Here is a 19,464-nt window from a genome sequence, read left to right as displayed (position 1 = left end):
CCATGGAGCTACTCTAGTCTTTACGGACATGTTTGTGGGTTAGAACTGCAGGTAGAAAAAGCAGCACTGAAGTAAATGGGGAGCAGAAAGACTGTGTAAAAAGATTTTGAAGAAGAAAGAAATTAAACAATAAAGAATATTTAGCATTAGGTCCTTCGCAGGTAGATACTTCTATAAGAATCAAGTTATCCTCAAATCATCTTGTCACGTAGATAAATATTTCTCTTAACCTCTCTGGATTTTAGTTGTGAAGAGTCAAAGATATTGCATGTTATTTGCAATATAGAAAAAAGCATCAGGATTTCCTCAGTCATTCTTTTCTGTTTTGTAGTTTTGTGTTTAGTTGGTGGTGCTATATTCTGCCCCATTGCTTCTGAGCTAGCCGTCAGGTGTAGGGTAAGAAAGTTTCCATCAGCTCATAGGCTTATACGCCCGGTTCTAACAATTCTGAATGAAAGAATAGGTGTAGGAAGAACTTGATCTAGTCTCCTGCTTGGGCTAAGCATCTCAGTGAGTGGTTTTCCTAGTAAAGACACCACCTTGCCCGCAAAATCCCAACTAACCAAAAACAATGTTCAGTTCAGCAACAATAGAATTGAGTGACAGCTTGATTTAAAAATAAATAAATAAATAAAATCTGTCCCCTAGCAGAGAATCACCATTTTTATAGAGGAATATGAAAAGTATCAGTATTCTCCTTAGCTTTGCAGATTTCAAGATGCCAGTTTGCAGTGGTCAATGATCTTTGTCAAAAGACAATTGCGTCTGACTGGACATTCCAATTGATTGACTGCTTCAGCCAGCATACATGCACCCAACTGTATTTGAACTAACTGAGTCTCCCCAATAAATCTAATAATAAATAGAAACAATATCATCAATGGCTCATTAAGAGGGTATTTACTAGTTTTGGAAACATCTATAATGAAACCCTGCCATTCTAGAAATGCAGTTTAAAGCTACAAGCTAATTTTAAAGCATCATCTAATAAGTCTCTGGAATAAACGTAGTTCTTTCAGGCAGAAGTTTTATGGATTATCAGAAATAGAGAATTTAGTAACAAATTACATAAGATGTGCTTTCTTGTAATGATATGCCTATTATTTCAGTGCAAGTTCAAGTCAGTGAACAGAACTGACAGTAAAGCTAATGAGATTTTGAAATGTAGTAAGCTCAGGTATGAGTTCTGTGTAAAAGGAGAAAAGCATAAACACACAAATTTGGAATAAATTGTGACCGCTTAAAAATGCAGTCATTGGTCGAGGATATAAATACAGTCCGTCCAAACAGCTAGCCCTGATGCTTTTGTTGCTCTAGAATCATGTCGATACACAGCTATCTTCCCCTTCTATAGCTGTGCGGTGTTAGGATTCAAACACTGCTATTTTGTTAAGACGGCTTTTTAACCAATAAACAATTCACTTGACAACTCTTGGGCAGTCCTGACACCTGTGTGAACTAAGAAGAAAAATTTCTTGCCTCGTCCACCGAAAGCTTATATTACAATATGTACTATATATGTGATACATAAATTACATTTATAAATTAACATTAATAGCAATTAGTTGGAACAAGTAGGCAAAAGTCTCTGTAATAATGGTGCTTGTATGAAGCAACCTTTTTCATACATTAGCGATAATTTGTCACTGCTTTTCTAAGAGAAAGGTGTGATTTTTAAAGCTCTGTACCGTGTTCCTGCCCTTATACATAGGAAAAACTCTCTGATAAAATCTAAGTCAGTGTTACCACTTCAAGACTCACCCTTGCTATAGTGCTCGTTTCAATCCTCTTCATCAGAACTAGAGATTTTCCAACTCCAGTTGTTACAGCTGATTTTAATGCCACATCCGTTTTTCTACCTTTAATTACATTTTCTGCATTGGCCCTTACCTTCTCATTTTTGCTTGTCTTTCAAATATATAATCCCTTCACACTCTTGATTCTCTCTCCTGTTTTATGTGATCTGTAGCACAGTACTTGTTGGTCTACCGTAAATATGAATGTCTTTAAATTCACCTGTAGCAGAATGTACATCTTTGTGAATCCTGGATAGTAACTGACAACTGCAAGCTAGGTTTGGAACTTGCTTTGGGGGTTGGTTCATCATCTTTCAGTAAAATTTTGCTCGTTAAATTTAAAGAGAAGAGGAAGTAGGAGTAAAGACAGGATTGCATGAAGAAGGTAGCACTTCTATTCAGCCTTGAAATAACCCTGTGAAGTAAGAGTGCTTAGGAGGTAAAAACTGGAAGAAGTACTTGAATACATAAATAAAGAGCAAGGAGAATTTTTCAAGTGATTCAGTACCTTCCTCTGTTCTGAAGTTTGCCCACCCACTCCTACGTACCACCTCCTGTGGTGCAGGACATTTTAATGCAATGTGGGAGGTTAGCATACAAATGCCTGCTGACTGCATTTGTGCATAGCTTCCCACACACCTTTTGAAATCAGGTCCCTTATTTAGAAAATTTAGTACGTATTATAGCTATGTCCCAAACTACAAATGGAGTGGGTTGAAAATTACCTGTTGCATCCATCTGGAATTACTGGCATTTCATAATTTTTGGGAGAAAGGTGGTATTGTGCTGAGGACTGGAAAGCTAGACGCTGCATCTTGAAACAAGTACCTTGCAAAGGATGCTGTCCAGTGAATGTGCTCTGATGTCGATTGAATGCTTGCATTGATGACATGCACAGAGCTTAGGAGAAAACAGTGTCTTTTCTGCAACTGCTTCATCACACTAATATAGCAAAGATGACATAAGTCAACACCAAAGAAGTAATTAACAGCTTATCAGTAAAACTTAGTGACAAGTCTCATTAGCTTTCAGTGACATGCACGCTTTAGGCTGCTTCAGTCAGTTTTATAGGATGTTAACATACTCTACTCCCATTTGCTGAAGACAGCCAGAGCTTTCTGGTCTGCTTTGGTAATAGGTTCCTGGTTCACAACTGGAGCTCAGAGCTGTTGTAAAATAAGTAAAACAGATGGAATATAAGGTCAGGTCTAAAGCCTACAGCTCTTATTATTTGTCACAACTTGGCTAATTTCAAGAGATAAAATATGGCATTTCCTGTTTTCAGCCTGACACTTCTGTGGAAAAAAAAATTCGGGGTCATGTGTTTGTACGTTTCTGAGAAATCAATCTGAGCCAGCCCATACCTTTCACTGATTAGTGAAACCAGACAAATCAGTTTAATTTCTTAATTTACTAATTGGAGTACAGGGAAAAAAACCAAAGAGTAACAAATTAAATTGTTTCCTCTATTGATCTGAAACATTCAGAAAAAAATACTGACTGAACATATACTTAGCACTTACAAAAACCTTTCTGAAAGGAATAAGCACATAGTATCTTACTCTATCCATTAATGTATCTTGCTTCTTAAGGGCCTGATGCCAAATACTTATTCCCAAGAACAGCCCCACGTAAGTCTAAGACGACTTTTTCAAGTAGATCAAGGCTCTGATCCCAAATTCTGGATGTTTCATTGTACAGGAATAAGTTTATGTTAAACCTTAAGTATTACAAAAACTGTATGTAGCTGAAAAACGTAATACATTTGTAATCTACCTAACAAGGACTGGAGGTGGAGAATCATAGCAGCGGTATTTCTTCTTGTGCACCTCACTGTTTTGTGCTTCTGAAAAAAACTAAACCTATTGCTACTACTTTGTCATACTTGGACATGCATGTGACAGGTGTCATTACCACCTTGAAAACACTGAATCACTTCAGAATTTTTCTTTTTGAAATAGGTTAGGTAAAACTATCTCCTAATTTTTGCTATGCATCAAACTGTTTCCTCACCTAAACTCTATGGGATTTAATCCTGAAAGATATAAACTTTACTTTACAAATTGAATCCTTCTAAATTTATAATAAAAAAAGTACACGTGATAGAACTTGTCTTTTATTCTACTGTTAAGCTGCAACAGAGACAACTTCTTATTTAAATGAAGAGATACTCCTTTTTTAGAGATGTATACTACAGTCATGTATGTTTATATCATTCTCAGATGTACTCAGTGGTAACAAATCAGTGATCATGCTCAAAGTTAATAATAAAGACAGCTGAATGAGGAATAACATGATGATCTTTAATTAATCTCACAGGCTGGTCTGAACTGGGAGATGAAATAAACTGTCGTCTTAAAATGGAAGACATGGAAAAAATTGGCAAAATATACTGAGGCACGTGGCCCTTAGGTGATTCTCAGCTCCTTAGCTTGGAATCTGAGACATCTTCAGAGCTGAAGCCTAGAGCTAGGCAAGTTAGCCACCATGAATACTAGAGGTCTCTGAAATGTGGAAGTCTCATGCAGTTCAGGGATTTCTAAGTTCTAAATAAAAAATTCTGAAATTACTTTTAGCTAGGTGGAGATAGCAAACATTATGTCTCATTGAGTTTCTCTTTCTCCACATGTAAATCCAGATTCTTTGCTGCTTCTCGCAGGAAACATGCTCTTAAGACACATGATCTATACAAGTATGTTGTGCAAATATTTGATAATTTCAGGTTTCCCAAACAGCTGCAGTTTTTACTGTTCAGCAATCCAACATCAGTCTCTGCTGGACAGAGCACTCTGGTTGAGAGCCCAGGGACTTCAAATTAGCACTTGCTAAACAGATTTTGATGTAGGATAGCCAAATACCAGTAACTGCAGTCCAGCTAGCTACTTGTTTTTTCCTCATTTCTCCTAGAGTCAGAATTTTCCTTCTGCTTTGATGAAGTAGATTTTAAAAGCAAATACAAATACGTCATAGCCTGACAGACATTATTCTACCAGCCCAGCCTCCCACTTCCTCTTGCAGCCTTTCTGACATTTCAGTTCTTTCTTTTATGGTTTCCTGACACTATTAAGCTCTGAGCTAAATTCTATCTTTGCATAGGCATCCCTGCTAAGAAAACTTGGGTTTCTCAAACTTCATTTGCCATTATTGAAGCATTTGGTGTCTCTCCAAAAAGAAACTGCGTGTAACTTTTTTTGTTATCAATTTGCTTCTGTCCGTGTGGAAGATTTTGATGCAGTATTTGGCTTTGGAAGGTTGATTTGAACTTCAGGTGCTGAAATTTTCCTAACCATTCAAGCAGGGGAAAAAAGCTTGGGCTCAGTGACAAGAACCAGGTTGGAAAGGCTTGAATCTTGAATTGAAGGCAGAGAAGAGTGTGTTAGAGTCACTGGATTAGAAGCCAAAACTACACTGAGGGAATTTTAATGGAATGGTGTTTGTTTATCTTTTATGTTCTATATTATATCATATTTTAGTTATGTTTTTCTTTATAGTCTGGCATAGAAGTACATAATAGAAACATAGAAAATGTGAAGTGACATATACCATGATACTTACAAATAGGTGAAAGATAAAGGATGTGTTATCTTCACATGATATTAACTGCTTTGGAACTTAGAGTTAGTTCAGCAAGATGAAATTACAAGGAATGTGTTATGCAGAAAATGCATTCATTCACACATTACATTTTTCTCTAATATTCTTTCCTCTATCAAAGATTAGCATGCCAGCTTTGCCCTTACTCTCTGGCAAATGATTTGTTCTGTAGACTGAAGATGGTTTAATGAAAAGAGCGCTAACTTTGTAGTTAAAGGTACACAATTAGGTTCCATCTAAAGGAATTTGAACAGGTTACCTGTGCCTTTGTGTCAAATAGGGACAACAGTACTTGTTTTCATCTAGAAATATCACAAAGAGCTCAAGAGTGAAGCAGGTACAACAGAAGTGAGGATTTCACACACATACCAGACATCATTACATTCTTTGCTTTATCGTTTTACCCTCACTAAAACCTCTTTAACACTTCACTGCACAATTTCACCTTCCAAAGATCTTTCCAAACACCTGAACTGTGTAAAGCAGGAGTGACCAGTCCATGTTTTGGTACATATTTTGGCTTTGTCCATGAAGGTACACCCTTGCCACGTGGATAGGCAGGGACCCCTTATTACTGCCCCTTGTCAGCCGAGTCTCCCAGATTTGTTTTCAGATTCCACTGTCATCTTTAATCTGCTCTGGTCATGATAGTTTGAGTATTTAGTGAGATTTCCTATATTCTGTCTTGCCTTTTTTTATACAGGTACAAAGAATCTGCTAGCACAGCTTAAATAACAGCAGTGCTCATGGCTCATCTTAATCAAACTGCTTAGACCTGTACTAGAGTCCTTCTCTGACTACCTCAGACACAGCACAGTTTCAAAAAATAGTAATAGTGATGAAAATACTTAGCCTGTAGGCACAGTATTTTCATGCAGCTGAATTTACCATCTGGCTTGATGACTCTGGGGATACTTACACTTTACTTGCATAAGGTGACATTTTTAGTTATACATGCATTGCCGCTCGGTCAGTAATTCTGCCTTCCCAGAAATGTTACTAGATATGAGTCAGTGGTTACAAGCAAAGTGAAAACTCTGAGGTACGAGATTTATCCATTGTTCAGCAGTGCAGGAAGAAAACAGATTCAGCGGCATTTGCAGCACTTATTTTTAAAAATAAATTATCTGGTTTTTACATCATAGTACTGTACACTGAGTATATTTACACATCCACTTGATGGGGTTTTTAGAGAACATGTCCGAATGACAGGTTACAGACCTGTAAAATTCAATAACATAGATATATGCTCCATTGTTGGTGCGCAGCCGCTACACATAACGCTCAGGCTTCTGACAGCAATGTCCACTTTGTGCTTTAATCTGAGCATGTAGAGGGGAGTGGATATAGAATTAATCTCTCAGATTCTTTTACTCAGAGTTTGAATCAAACTGAAGTTTCTTGCTTTTTATGTCAGATAGAGCAATAAGCAAAATCTGCATATGGACAGTTGGATCAGGACAGGAAACATTTTGTGGATATCAAACTTAGATCTTCATTTCCCTGAAATCCTAGACTTCTCCAGTGAAATTAACATAAATGCCATTTAACATTACCAAAAAACCCACTGTAGCTTATGTACTACTGCCCTCTACTGCATTTTTAATATAGATCATAAAAGTATGCATTATGTCACCCTCAGAAATTTAGAACTTTCATGGACAAAAATGTAAATCAGAATCACAATTCATGTAGAAGAACTGCACAATTTGAACTTTTCCACATTCATTTTTGCCCCTGGATCTTCCAAAGAGTCACCCAAAGTAAAATCAACTGAAACCATACAAGTCACAGTTCTTGTCATGTTTATGAGGATCATTCATGTCATCATTCAACCAGCCCACCTGTACAGCAAAGCTATAAAACAGAAGTATTTAAAGTTTGGGGGAAGAAAGTCACAATGCATCTGAACCAGGACAACAAAAAAACCCAAGGATTTATATAGTCGTATTCATTGAGTCTCCCATCTTTCATATCCCAGCAACATAAGAAAAATACAGCATCACAGTCATTATAGAATTAAAAGCACCCTCCAGTCAGGTCTAACTGCTCTAATACAAGTTGAAACAAGAAAAAAAAACCCAGTAAGAAAACCTATACATGTGAAACACATAGCTAATATTAATGCCTTCATATTATCTGAGGTTCACAAATCTGTAGTACTACCAATGCTGAAGATGTATATCAGTACAAAAGACATAAGTCTACACAAATATCTTTCTTTCCCAGGAACTGAGGGCTTTGTATTAGTGAATGTGGCTCACATCCAAGATATGCCTTGGAAGAAATGGCACCAGAACAAACTAGGTGTTAATCCTTTTAATTCAGTTCCCCAGGAACTGATGTGTTGTTTCAGTATAGCAAAGAGGTTTCTGCAGGACATGGGGCACTTCAGACTTAGCTTAGTTCCTCCAATATTTACAAAGCATTCTGCATACTCCTACATCACTCCTTTCTAATGGAGAATGGGCAGATTGAAGTAGACAGACAGTGCCGCATATTTGTCATTAAAAGATAGTGGATTAAGGTCAGGTAAAGAACTTTTCTTGATGCCATCACGCTAGGGAATGTTTTTCTCACCCCGCATCTTTCACTGCCATGACCAAGCTTGCCATCAGTTGTCAGGACACCACACCTGAGCATTTGCTGAGACTCTCCTCCCCCTAGTGGATCCTTTGTTAGTTGTACCGCGAAGCCAGAGCCAAAGTTTGCATGAAACACAGTTCCATTCATCTTTACAAAAACGTGCTTACAACCCTATGGCAGTTTCCCAGAAGTGAAAGCAGAATTTAACCCAAGCAGCAGCGTATCCCAGGAGGGAAGCCATGATTTTAGATATAGTTCCCAGTGTTGGAATTCCAAATTTCCTGGGTATTTCCAGAAAAGTAGGTGTATGCTTTCTAAAAATTTCCATGAGAAATTAATGATGCAGTTACAGCCTCAAGATCATGATGTCACCAAGTCTTCAGTAATTCCTCCCCATTAAAAATCCATTACCTTTCTAGGCCTTACGTTTAAAACAGATTTAAATGAACACAGAGGAAGCTCAAAAGCTGTTGCCTACTGAGAACATCCCATTTCCTTTTGTTACAAATTCAGAATTTGCAAGCAAGCTTTACAGTTACATGAAGTTGGGGGAAGAAATGCAGAGTAGTTTAATTTTTCAACGTTTAAGAGTGAACATACTAACATATTCCAAAGCATTGTACATTGACTAAATTTAATGTAGCCCTAGAATTAACAGGAAGCAGGAAAAAGTAAAACTGATGGTCAAGTTCTGCTGAAGGCAAGGCAGCAAGTTACCAGAAAGTCAGAATTACTACTGTTATGAAAATAGCTAAAAGCAAAATCTTACAGTCTCTCTGCCCAAGCTTTGATTACAGGCAAAAATCAAGGATTACTTTGATTTAGCTTTACTGTTCAAAATTGTTCATTTTTATTTTGTCTTGGATGGTTGTCAGACCCATATCCTCAGAAGGTACAGCTGACCTTTCATATTTACCACTGTTGAGGGTGGATAAAACCTGATTGTCTTGAAGGTTGGTTTGTGTCTTTGGACATCCACTGCATTAGTTACCTCCACTTTCACATTTGACAAAGAATAGCTTACTGTCAAAGCAGAATGACAAAGGGAATTAGCTAAGCTTCGAGAAAAGGTCTCTTTGGCACAGTCACACAGGCCCAGCCATCTTAGTTGTATTGCAGGAGGGGCAGTTCAACAGTGGCTGTGAAGCCTGGGTAAGAAGCAGTACCTGGCTTTAACACTTCTTCCACTGAGGCAGCTAGTCGTTCGTGCATATGATAGGAATGCTGTTGAAGTGTTACGGGAAAATTATAACTAATTTTTGGTTCTCTTAACATATCAAAAGACATTTAAGATGCATTTAAATGCTGTTGAAGGCTTGGGGAACAGGAGGCATGTTTTATGGTTTTGGCTTTTTTGTTGTTTTTTTAATTCAGTTATTAAAGACTAGCAAAATCAAATGTTTTTCACTAGTAAGGCACAATGCTGTACACACAAATGCAAGCTCTCTGATGGCCCTATTTTGCAAAAGTCTAGATTTCTAAGTTGTTCAAGTCACAGTAGTCAAACTCAGGTTGATATATAAAGTGCATAATGAATTTGAGGAAGCCACATGTTAAGTCCATCCAAACTAATAGTCATTGCATAAATTGGGCTGTTGAAGAATCATCATCAGAGAAAGTTTCTTGGATTGCTTTGTCAAAGGCATCAAAATGTATTTTCTGCTTGCATTTTTATCTACTAAAGCAATTCAGTTTTCACATTTCATTAGGGACTTCATGTTACTGCTGTTGATCTTATTTTAGCTTAGTGTACTGTTTTACTTTTTCTATTCTGAGATGGAACCTTCTGGAGCTTTTCTTTTTTCCCCTCAGTATTTCATGCTAAACATTCTTTCTACAGAAGGAGACAGCTCACTTTTTTGTATCACAGAATTTGCTTTCCTTCACAAGAAAAGAAAAAATATTGTAACTGGGCCAAGCCTTTATGTATCCAGGTAACACAAGTACAAAGGATCATTAGTTCACTAGCCATTCTGTAACAACTTAGAAAGCTACAGAAATATTTTATTTCTAATTTGGCTTTCCAGTACCCTAACAGTTAAAATTACATACTCTTTTCCAGATTTTCAGCAGTAGCTCTTTAACAGTCTAACATGCTATGCAGTCTTTGGTTAAAACTTAAATTTAAGAATTTGCCCTGGTACACAGAGGTCATTCTAGGAATAACAATTATTTTCTATGATTGTTAGCAGAGAGTGACACTGATCCACATCAATCGCCTTTAAGTGCTGAGAAAGTGCAAACAAGTACTGGAGTGGTAAGATGTGCTTTAACTGGTAACAGCCTAAATAGAACCCGCAAAAGTGCTAGAGGTACTAGTATGGTACCACTCTTGCTTCCAAATCTGCTGGGGTGGGGTGAATAGCTTAAGATTCAACTATTTGAGAACTAATCCCTAAAGCCTAAAGTAAAGGTACCTTGCTAAACTATTTCACACAAAATTGGTGACTGCCTGTTACATGAGAAGGAAAAGAATTCAGGACCGGGATATTCTGCTCAGATGCTGCCTAGTTTAGAATAAGAAGTTGGCAGACAACACCAATATAGACAAACCATTAAGACAAACTTAAAACCAGTATTTTGAGTAAACTATTGCGTATGAATTTCTCAATATCATGCTCATATGACATTCTGCTTTTGCCTGAAGAATGCCGATTTGGGAACTAAATCTTCCACATAACTCTCATTTGTTGATCTGAATGACCAGAAAGTAAATTAGTCTTAAAACAAAGGAAACTTAAGCTAGAAAAGCTGTAATTCAAGCAAAAGAGAAAGTCAACATAATTTCCTCAAAACTGCAATCCCATCATTACAGTAAACATTTAAGATAGCACAGCAAAATAGCATCAGGCAATATGCAACTATTACTTTGTTAATTTAGAAGATGCACAACCCAAGCTAGCACCAGTGTTACATCAATTACACAGAATCGTGTAGGTACAATTACACAGGACACCAATCTTCCACATGGCTTGGCGTCACTCTAGCCAGGCCCCATTATCATTCTGTCCCCACTTCCCTGTGCTCTCAGCCTTCCCAGCTTCTTCCAAGAATTGGCAAAGTGCTTTAGTGCAGGACTTCCTCCATTTTAGTAGGGAGCTGGAGGAAGGCCACATTTCCCTTTCTTCTGCAACCTTATAGGGTTAACGAACCCTGAGGAAGGCATGAACAAAAATTGTACTGGGACAAGATGTCCAATTAATAGGAGTCTCGAGTACAGAGGAGCAGCAGTACGCTCACACTTGTATTACTCTTTATGATGCAAAAAAAATCCTCCACAAGGCAAGTTTCAACCTCATCATTTTTTCTTCTTTCTCGAGAACTATAAGCAAGTATTTGTACTATCAGTTAGTGAAGCATGGCCACCAGAGGACTTACACTTGCCCAACAGGCTTTTAGATTACTTTGATAAGGGAGATAATTTTTAGGGTTTTTTGCCCTACAGAATCATTGTCTACTGTTCAAGTTTCTTCAGAGCCACAATGCACTATGTTTAATTGCAAAAAAGATTGTTTCATACAATCGTGAAACTGTATGGTCAACGCGCATGTGTTTGTGGATCAGTTCGGAAACAAACAGTATAAAGGCAACTGCAAGCATTTAGGACATTTCAGGATTGAGGGACTAATTTCAAAATGATTACCTGAGCAGAAGCATGAGGCATCCCAAGAATTTCTTTTTCCCCCATATGAAATGAGACAGAAAGAAGCAAACAAAAGAAATTGAGTAATCTCCCTCCCACATCTCCATAAATTCAAGAACAATTAACAGAAAACTCCAAATGTACCACAAAACAGTAGGTGCATTTGGAAGATGAACCAAGCAGCAATTACTGTGAGAAAATGAGATGCCAAGAATCCATGGGGAAGACAGCCAGCAACAAGTTGACATTCCATCTGAGCAGTGAGACAACATATTATTCACAACAGGACACAAGCTGTATTAGACCAACTTTATTATGTTATCAAAGTTTGACAATAAAATACTCAAAATCTATTGAACGCATTCATACACAAAAAGAGCATATAAAATGCTAGGTCTCAGAATGTTCCATACAAAATACTGTTAAGTGTAGAGCAGCAAAGTCATTGCCAAACATTCCCTGAATTTAAGAGGGCCTTGAACACACTGTGCTCCAAGAACTACCTTAATACCAAACATTCCTTCCTTTGGTCTGCAAGTCCTTTGCAATTATTGCTAGTTATTGAAGCCTTCTGTTTTAAAGAGAATCACATAGTGACTCTGAACCTCTTCAGAAGTATTACAATGACAGCTGAAAGCTTCTTCAGCCTTTTCTATACATTTTGTCCAAAACAAGAAACGCATTTGGTCCTCAAGACTATTTTTGGTTTCTGAAAATATCCTGGAAGAATAAAACTGAGTAAAAATTATGGAAGGAGACATGATTGATACGTCTTCGGCATTACGAAGAGATGTCAGTGAATTCAAACATTTCAGCTGTGCGGTGTGGCAAAGCACCTGAGTTAGTCCTCTTAAGTGCCACATTCTCCTCTCCTTAAAGATTTATTTCTTCAGACCTCTCCTTCCACAAGAATCTAGAATGCTCAAGTGCACATGGTTCTAGCAGGCCTGTAACAGTAATGCTAAATACTCTTGCCTTGCAGAGGAACATGCTGTAATGAGTAAGCACTTCTCAACATGCTGAGTGAAGTGGTTCCATTTCAATGAGTAGAATAGTGTTTACTTGCTGCATTCACTTTTCAGTGAGAACTCCATTCTAATATGCAAGAAACTGAAAATGAAAGGGTTGAAGATAATTTGGTAGAAAAAGCACGAGTTCTGGACATAAAACAGAACTATAGTCTGCAGAACCCATCGCATCCAATCAAAATCTCACCAGAAGCACTATGCGTGCTCTAACACAGTACTAAGAACTCAGGTACACACATTCTTGCACAACAAGGCTTTATAGTGACAAACAACAAAAACAAACACCAAAAAAGACCTGAAACTTGCAGCTTCATTTTACCAGGTTAACTAACACAACTTAAGGAGACACACTCTAGGGCTTGCCTACTAATCAAAAGCTGATTTACAAATCTTTAGGTTAAAAGATACAGTCAGCTTATCTCAGAAACACAGTACTGGGCTGCCAAAATTAGAAAGGAACCAGAGATTATTTTTTTCTTTTGGAGCACAAAAGTAGTATTAAAAAGGTAGTAAAGGAAAAAAGAATAAAAAAAGAAAGTGCATCTTTTGGAATCATGTATTTCGGAACTTCAAATAAAAAAAGCCCCTGAAGCTAAACTCTTGGTACGAGACTGAAAATGCCACTGATTAACGGTTAAGGATCTAAAATGAAGCTTACAGACACTCTCCGGATCAGGTTAAGAACTGTTTATCTATGTTCTCTCATTTTTTCAGCCCTTGATAACCATGTTGGTAGCCTGCAATACAGCCTCCAGCTCCACTCATTCCAATGCTTATTAACAGGCATTCTACTTCAGCAAGAAATACAGATTGTGATGTGCTGTTTTCTGCAATTTCTTTCCTGTTGCATACCAGTAACATAGCAATTTATTCAAAAATTGAGTCAGACCACAGGAAGAGCTTTATCCTTGAGCAGTCTTGGAACACAAGCCTGAAGGTTATCCAGCTGACAGCCCTGCATAAAATACAACACTTGTGTAGAGGACTTCTTGTGGGGGGTTGTTGTTGTTTTGTTTTTTCATTTCAACAGTTACCAACTACAAATGGCTTGGAGCAACTCACTACTAACTCTGGAAAAGTCTAGGCAATATTGCTGCTGAACTGTAGGTTCCTGGGCAACTGATGGTAGCATAAATGTTCCATTTTCAACATCAATATGTGTTCTTTCACTCAACAAAAGTAATAGGGAAAATGCAGGGCGGGGAATGAAGGAAGTTAAAACCTAGGAAGTTATTTAGCTTATACATGACCCTAGTTCAGGTTGTTCTGGATTTACAAGTAATTTCTGAATTAAAACTTAAAGCCTTAAACCTACCTCCTGTGACAAAATGTTTGCATTCTACAGTAACGAGTTCAAGCCTGTCATTTCAACACATCTTATTGATATGTTTAATGGCAGCAAACATTTTATGCATACTGCCAAAATAGTTAAAAACTTTAAACAACTTCATTTCTTAAGTAATGAATCCTCAATAGTTTCAGAAAGTCGTCAGAACTTAAAACATTTTTCTTGGAGGACCTAGCATTTTTGAAAGCATCCAAAATTGTGTTTTCAGAAAAGTAAAGTGCAGTCTAACTGGGTGACTGGTTTTAAAGCAAGCAAAAGAGTCTGAGTGAAACTATTTCTCCAACAGCACTTCTGTAATCAAGGTTGTAAATATGATGGCCTTTAGGCTATCATTTCTGTGGCTTCAGAGTTGAAATTTTTTTTTTTAACATTGACTAAAACAATACTGTAAGAAATTAACAGAGTTGCACATTCAGCAATTTATATAAACATTTAAGGAACAGTGTATCCTAACTTCTTGGAACAGCAATAATGAAACTTGTAATCTATGGGAAGTGAATTTTAGTCTTAAAATGTAAAGTTTCTTTTCAGCTGAATACGATGTTGATCCAATTGCTACTTTGTCAGTAACTGGATCAGAGCCTAAACATTTGACTGAGAACAAGGTTTATACTTAATACTCTACTACGCTGTCTTCCATTCCCCACCCCATTTCAAGGAGTTCACTTTTCTTTTTGAATTAATGCTCAGCATCATTATCATTTCCACTACAGGAGATAATTTTTTACCCAGAAATGCAATTCTGCACTGTATGGATTGTTTGCCAGTATTCAATTCAATTAGCTTTAATTTCTGTGCTACTCCACACAGCTATGGTTATTGCAAGCATCAACCACTGTTTAGCTTCTTTCCCTCATTGATAAATAAAGCCCAAGGTGAGAATTCCTTAGACTCCAGATTCTAAGTAATCAGGTTCTAGAAGTTGATGAGCAATTTCTTCCTTTTTTTTTTTTAAAAAAAAGGTACCTAATAAGAAACTTGAAGTAATTTGCACACCTATCTTTTTCCCTTCCCAAAAGCTGTAATAAAGGAAAGGCTGGATATGACAAAGGTATTACAGTACCAGGCAGACCTCTTCCATAAACAGTAGTTATGCTCTTTTACAAACCAAGGAACTAGGAACTGTGAATCAGAATATGCAAGACCCTTTAAAAAATTTACTGTGCTTCCCAAATTAATATAATTCCTTTGTTTTCTGGGCACTGGATTTGCAAATCCTTCCTAGCCCTTCCACTCCAAACCCTGCATAGACCACACAAAGGAGCTCAGGTATCTATGGTTCTATGTAGCATGTGCAAGGGGCTGCACAGCCTCCAAATGAAAGCCTGTATGAATATTGGACACAGAGACACTAAAATGCATATTTGACCAAATTTGCAGAATGTGAAAATATCATGAAGCATCATAAACACAAATGGGAGACAAATGATCATTTAGGACACCAAACAACTTCTTGAACACAGCCTTACCTTAAAAAACTCCCACAAAATAAATAATTCAAATATCTAAATATCAAGAGATTAAAAGGCATTTTCCCATATTTAAGGGAAGGCATCACAGGTGAGGAAAATGACTGTCAACACAAGGTATCACAAATCAAAAAGCAGCTTTTTCACATAGGAGATAGTAGTATCATTGGATAGCATTTGAATATGCTCATTTCCTGAAAGCTCAAATATTACCACTTCTTGTTTTTGCATGTCCACCCACTTTTGGCATTGCAAGGCACTCTGTAAGTTTACTGTACCATCCCCATCGCTGTAAAGAATCTTGGGTTCTTTGTCAGGAAAACTTTCATAATGGAAGGAATCAGGTGTTTCCACACCAGTACCATAAAGACAGTGTACGCGCACACCAGGTGGTGTCATCTGGTAGACCAGGGGTTCAGTGTCTTGTCTCATTAGCCAGCCATCTTCAAAATTGATGTCTCTGTAGAATTGTCGGTAATCCCGAAGAGTATAGTTAGCCGTAGGTGTGCTTACAAAGACCTTATCTGGAGGCCACGTGTAGTTGTATGGGAGCATCCAATTTGTTGAAACCGCTGATCTCTGCTGGTCTCTAATCTTGAGTGAGCTGATAACAGGTATTCTATTGTTGTCACCTTAAAAAAAGCGGAATTTCATCATACACAAAGCAATGCATGCATCTCAGCCAACAGTAATTACTGTTGGCTCATAGGGATAACCTGAAAAAAGATTATTCCCTTTCCTTACAGTGACAATTGGAGAAATTTTTCCTAATCTAGGATTGTCTTGATAACTAACCTCAGCAAAAGAACTTCTGATAACTTAGAAGTTTAAATACAAGTTAATGAATTAATGACAAATCAAGAACACTGCTGCCTTTCCAATATGCTCCTTTTTAAAGGAGAAAATATTTCCTATATTAGCCAACTAAGAAATCAGCTTTTATTAGGCATTATTTATACCATTTCCAAATTGTGTCGTAAATGCTCCTCTAGAAATGTGTTTTACAGTAATTCTGGTACCTAGGTCATGTTTTTGCTGAAAGAACAGATACATACTACTATCCACGGACATGTAAGCAGTCATAGAGACACTTTATAGGCTTAAGAAAACGTTTAAAATTTTGCACATTCAAAACAAGCAGAGTAGCAGTATTTCATTCAGGATAGCTATAAAAATTACTGTATGGTTTATTTAGCATTTGGCATAGTGTTTTACCAGTTTATGCACTCCCTTTGTAACAAAACCTACCAGAACATGCCTACAATTCAAAGAAAATGGCAGACTTAAAAGTCACCTGAAAAGACAACTTGTCAAAAGGAAACAGAAGCAAAGCTAATATTACTGTCCCTGCTTATGCTATCAAGTAAGAACGCTGCACGCGATTACCAATTCAGTCTCTGCGTGTAGTACTTTGGTAAAAGAAGAGTTAGAGCTTGTTAGCTTCTGGTGGGAACCATTCACCAGTATCGGCACCTTCGCTTTCAGTCAGCATTTCAAGACTGCTAAAATACTTGTGCTGCTCAGAACACAGGCTTTCTTTAATGCAGCACTAATATTTTCTAGCAACTCTGGTAACTTAAACTACATCTTTGCCATGGGGGTACAGACAAAACCAACAATTCTTGAAAGACCATTAGATAACTACTATACTTGGGAAATGTTTTCAGCTGGCCAAGCTTTTCCAAGGCATTATATTTTCTTAATATAATATAAATGTAGAGAGCTAGAGTTTATCATCAATAAAGGTCTTAAATAATCCGATACCAAATAAACAAAAAATTGTTACATTTTACCAAATTTAGACTTATTCTTATTACAGAACTAGTGTTTGAGGAAAACATTGCAGTAATTTTTTGTAGACATCAAGTCCATTGCTTTCTTAGCAGTTTGATCCAAAGATGGCTCAAACTAACACATGACTAAGGTATAATTTATATGCCTCTTTTTTCAACCATTGTTCTCACATCTTCACAAAATTAAAAGCTGCTTAATAAATGGCAGATAATAGTGATTACTAGAAATGGATTTTTTTTTTTTAGAAAAAAAGCCCTGAGACAGATCTGAGTTTATTTTCATGGTGACTATCTGATCAGACCTATTTTCCATTATCACAATGGCTGGTGGACCTCAATTCTTTTGTCAGCTGAACCTTGAATCAGATTTTCCATCATTAGGTCCAGGTGGTTACAGCATGTAGAGATGCAGGTCAGCTGCAGCATAAAAATTGAAATACTGAAACCGACACCACTATTCCTGATATAGCCCACAGTATATTTTTTCAATTCCATAAGGTGGCACTATTGCTTCGGCAATGAGACCTAAAGCACGGTCTTTAATGCCATCTTTCGGAGGACTGTATGGAGACATTGCTAGCGTAACTCTGAAACAGATAAAAAAGAAACTCAAAAGAGCACAGCAAGAATCACGAAGGTGCGGAAAAATGTGTTTCATATTACTGTGTGGTATAAACACTTAAGTGTGCACACTCTCCACTAAGCTACTGAATACTACTTGGCAGTTTTCAGCAAAGAAAGCCCGAGTTCTGAATTGATGAATGAGAGGAATGTGTACAAAATTTATTTCCAGTGGAATAATCAAACACAGAACCTGACTATTTCAGCCTTCTCTTGCAGAACTGCTACAAAATGCTTATCAAATCCTCCACTTTTCTCTGAAGTGCGGAAGTACTGCATGGCCAAGACCATGCGTGAGTCAGCAGGCACAACACTCATTGACATTATAGAGAACAGAATATTAGGTCTAAGGAAGATGCTGCTAGCATCTCAAGCTGACAAAAAACCAACCAAACAAACCACCACAGTGAACTTTGTGTCATTGCTTACTGTAGTGGGAAGAACATCCTCACTTTATTGGCACTGGAAATTGTAATGATATAAGTATTGACCCTGCAAAGCACATGAATAAGCAGCAGAAAGTATCACAGATCTAGAGGGAATAACTCCACCTGTGTACCATTTACCACTTTGATAACACAACTGGGGATTTGACATGAAGTTCCTAGCCATTACCATGTAATAAGAATGGGAGCAGAAGGAATACATTCATAGCTTGCCTTGTCTTTCCTGCAGCAATGCAGGATTTTTCTTTAAAGCAACAATTATTCTGCATATTAACACCCAGATAATGTCAGTTTTAGAAACTCTTTAATAGACTAAAGTAATCCAAGTGTTAATGACTGATTGTGGTGATTTACTACAGATATTTGAGACAGAACTAGCCTAGAAATGGGCATTCTGATACTATGTTCTGCCCATTTAACTTTCCAACATGATTCTTAAATTTCTGCTCCAAAACACAGAATTCAGTACAATAAACATATGGATTAAAAGATGACTACGTTTTAGTAGAAATGTAACTATGGATTATATGTTTGTACAGCTAGCCACTTTAGATGACATGCATTATAAAGGATAAACAAGATATGCGGCACAAAAGTTTAATCCAACAGAAATCTGGGACTGGATTTTTATATAATCGTGTGGAATTTTTAGGAAGGCTATATTAACATTGCTCGCTTCCTGCCATTTCTGTAGCATGCAGACTTGTCAGACAAAGCCTGTGGAAAAAGGGAAATCAATTTTTACAGTGCCATTGCAATAGATCTAACAATGTATAACTCAACAAAAACATCCAGTTTAAGTTTTCTAATTAGTAACTGAGCTGTGCACTACTATTCAGAATCAAATGCCTTTGCTAAGCAAAGTATTCTTTGAACTGTCCATGCATGGCTGGCACTTGCTGTGTGTTCTGCATTTTGATGAAGTCCAGTTTCTGATGTCAGCTTTGTTTAGGAAGAAGATAGTGATATCCAAAGCTAACAAGTCAGAAACAAGATAAAAAAATAACAAACTAGAAACATCATGAACTAAATGCCAAAGGACGTTAAATAATTATGGTATCACATGATGGGGAAAGTGAACTTTTTCCATTAGTCATATGCAGTCACTTAGTGAAATACATTATGCTTCTTTATTCCTCC

The 19,464-nt window shown here is 37.2% G+C and overlaps 1 protein-coding gene across 1 annotated transcript; it reads right to left on the bottom strand.

Annotated features, from left to right (window-relative positions):
• Positions 1–15,584: 15,584 nt before the first annotated feature.
• On the bottom strand, positions 15,585–18,169 carry LOC104620587 (group XV phospholipase A2-like). The gene is made up of 3 exons (XM_010286859.1): positions 18,072–18,169; positions 17,732–17,844; positions 15,585–16,096 (listed from the first exon to the last, which is right to left on the bottom strand). Exons 1-3 carry the CDS (start codon positions 18,167–18,169, stop codon positions 15,585–15,587), a joined length of 723 nt encoding a protein of 240 aa, XP_010285161.1.
• Positions 18,170–19,464: the final 1,295 nt, after the last annotated feature.

Source organism: Phaethon lepturus, unplaced genomic scaffold, assembly GCF_000687285.1.
Source record: "Phaethon lepturus isolate BGI_N335 unplaced genomic scaffold, ASM68728v1 scaffold16995, whole genome shotgun sequence".
Taxonomy (NCBI): domain Eukaryota; kingdom Metazoa; phylum Chordata; class Aves; order Phaethontiformes; family Phaethontidae; genus Phaethon; species Phaethon lepturus.
Note: the sequence above shows the minus strand (reverse complement) of the source record. Positions and strands in the feature narration are given on the sequence as shown.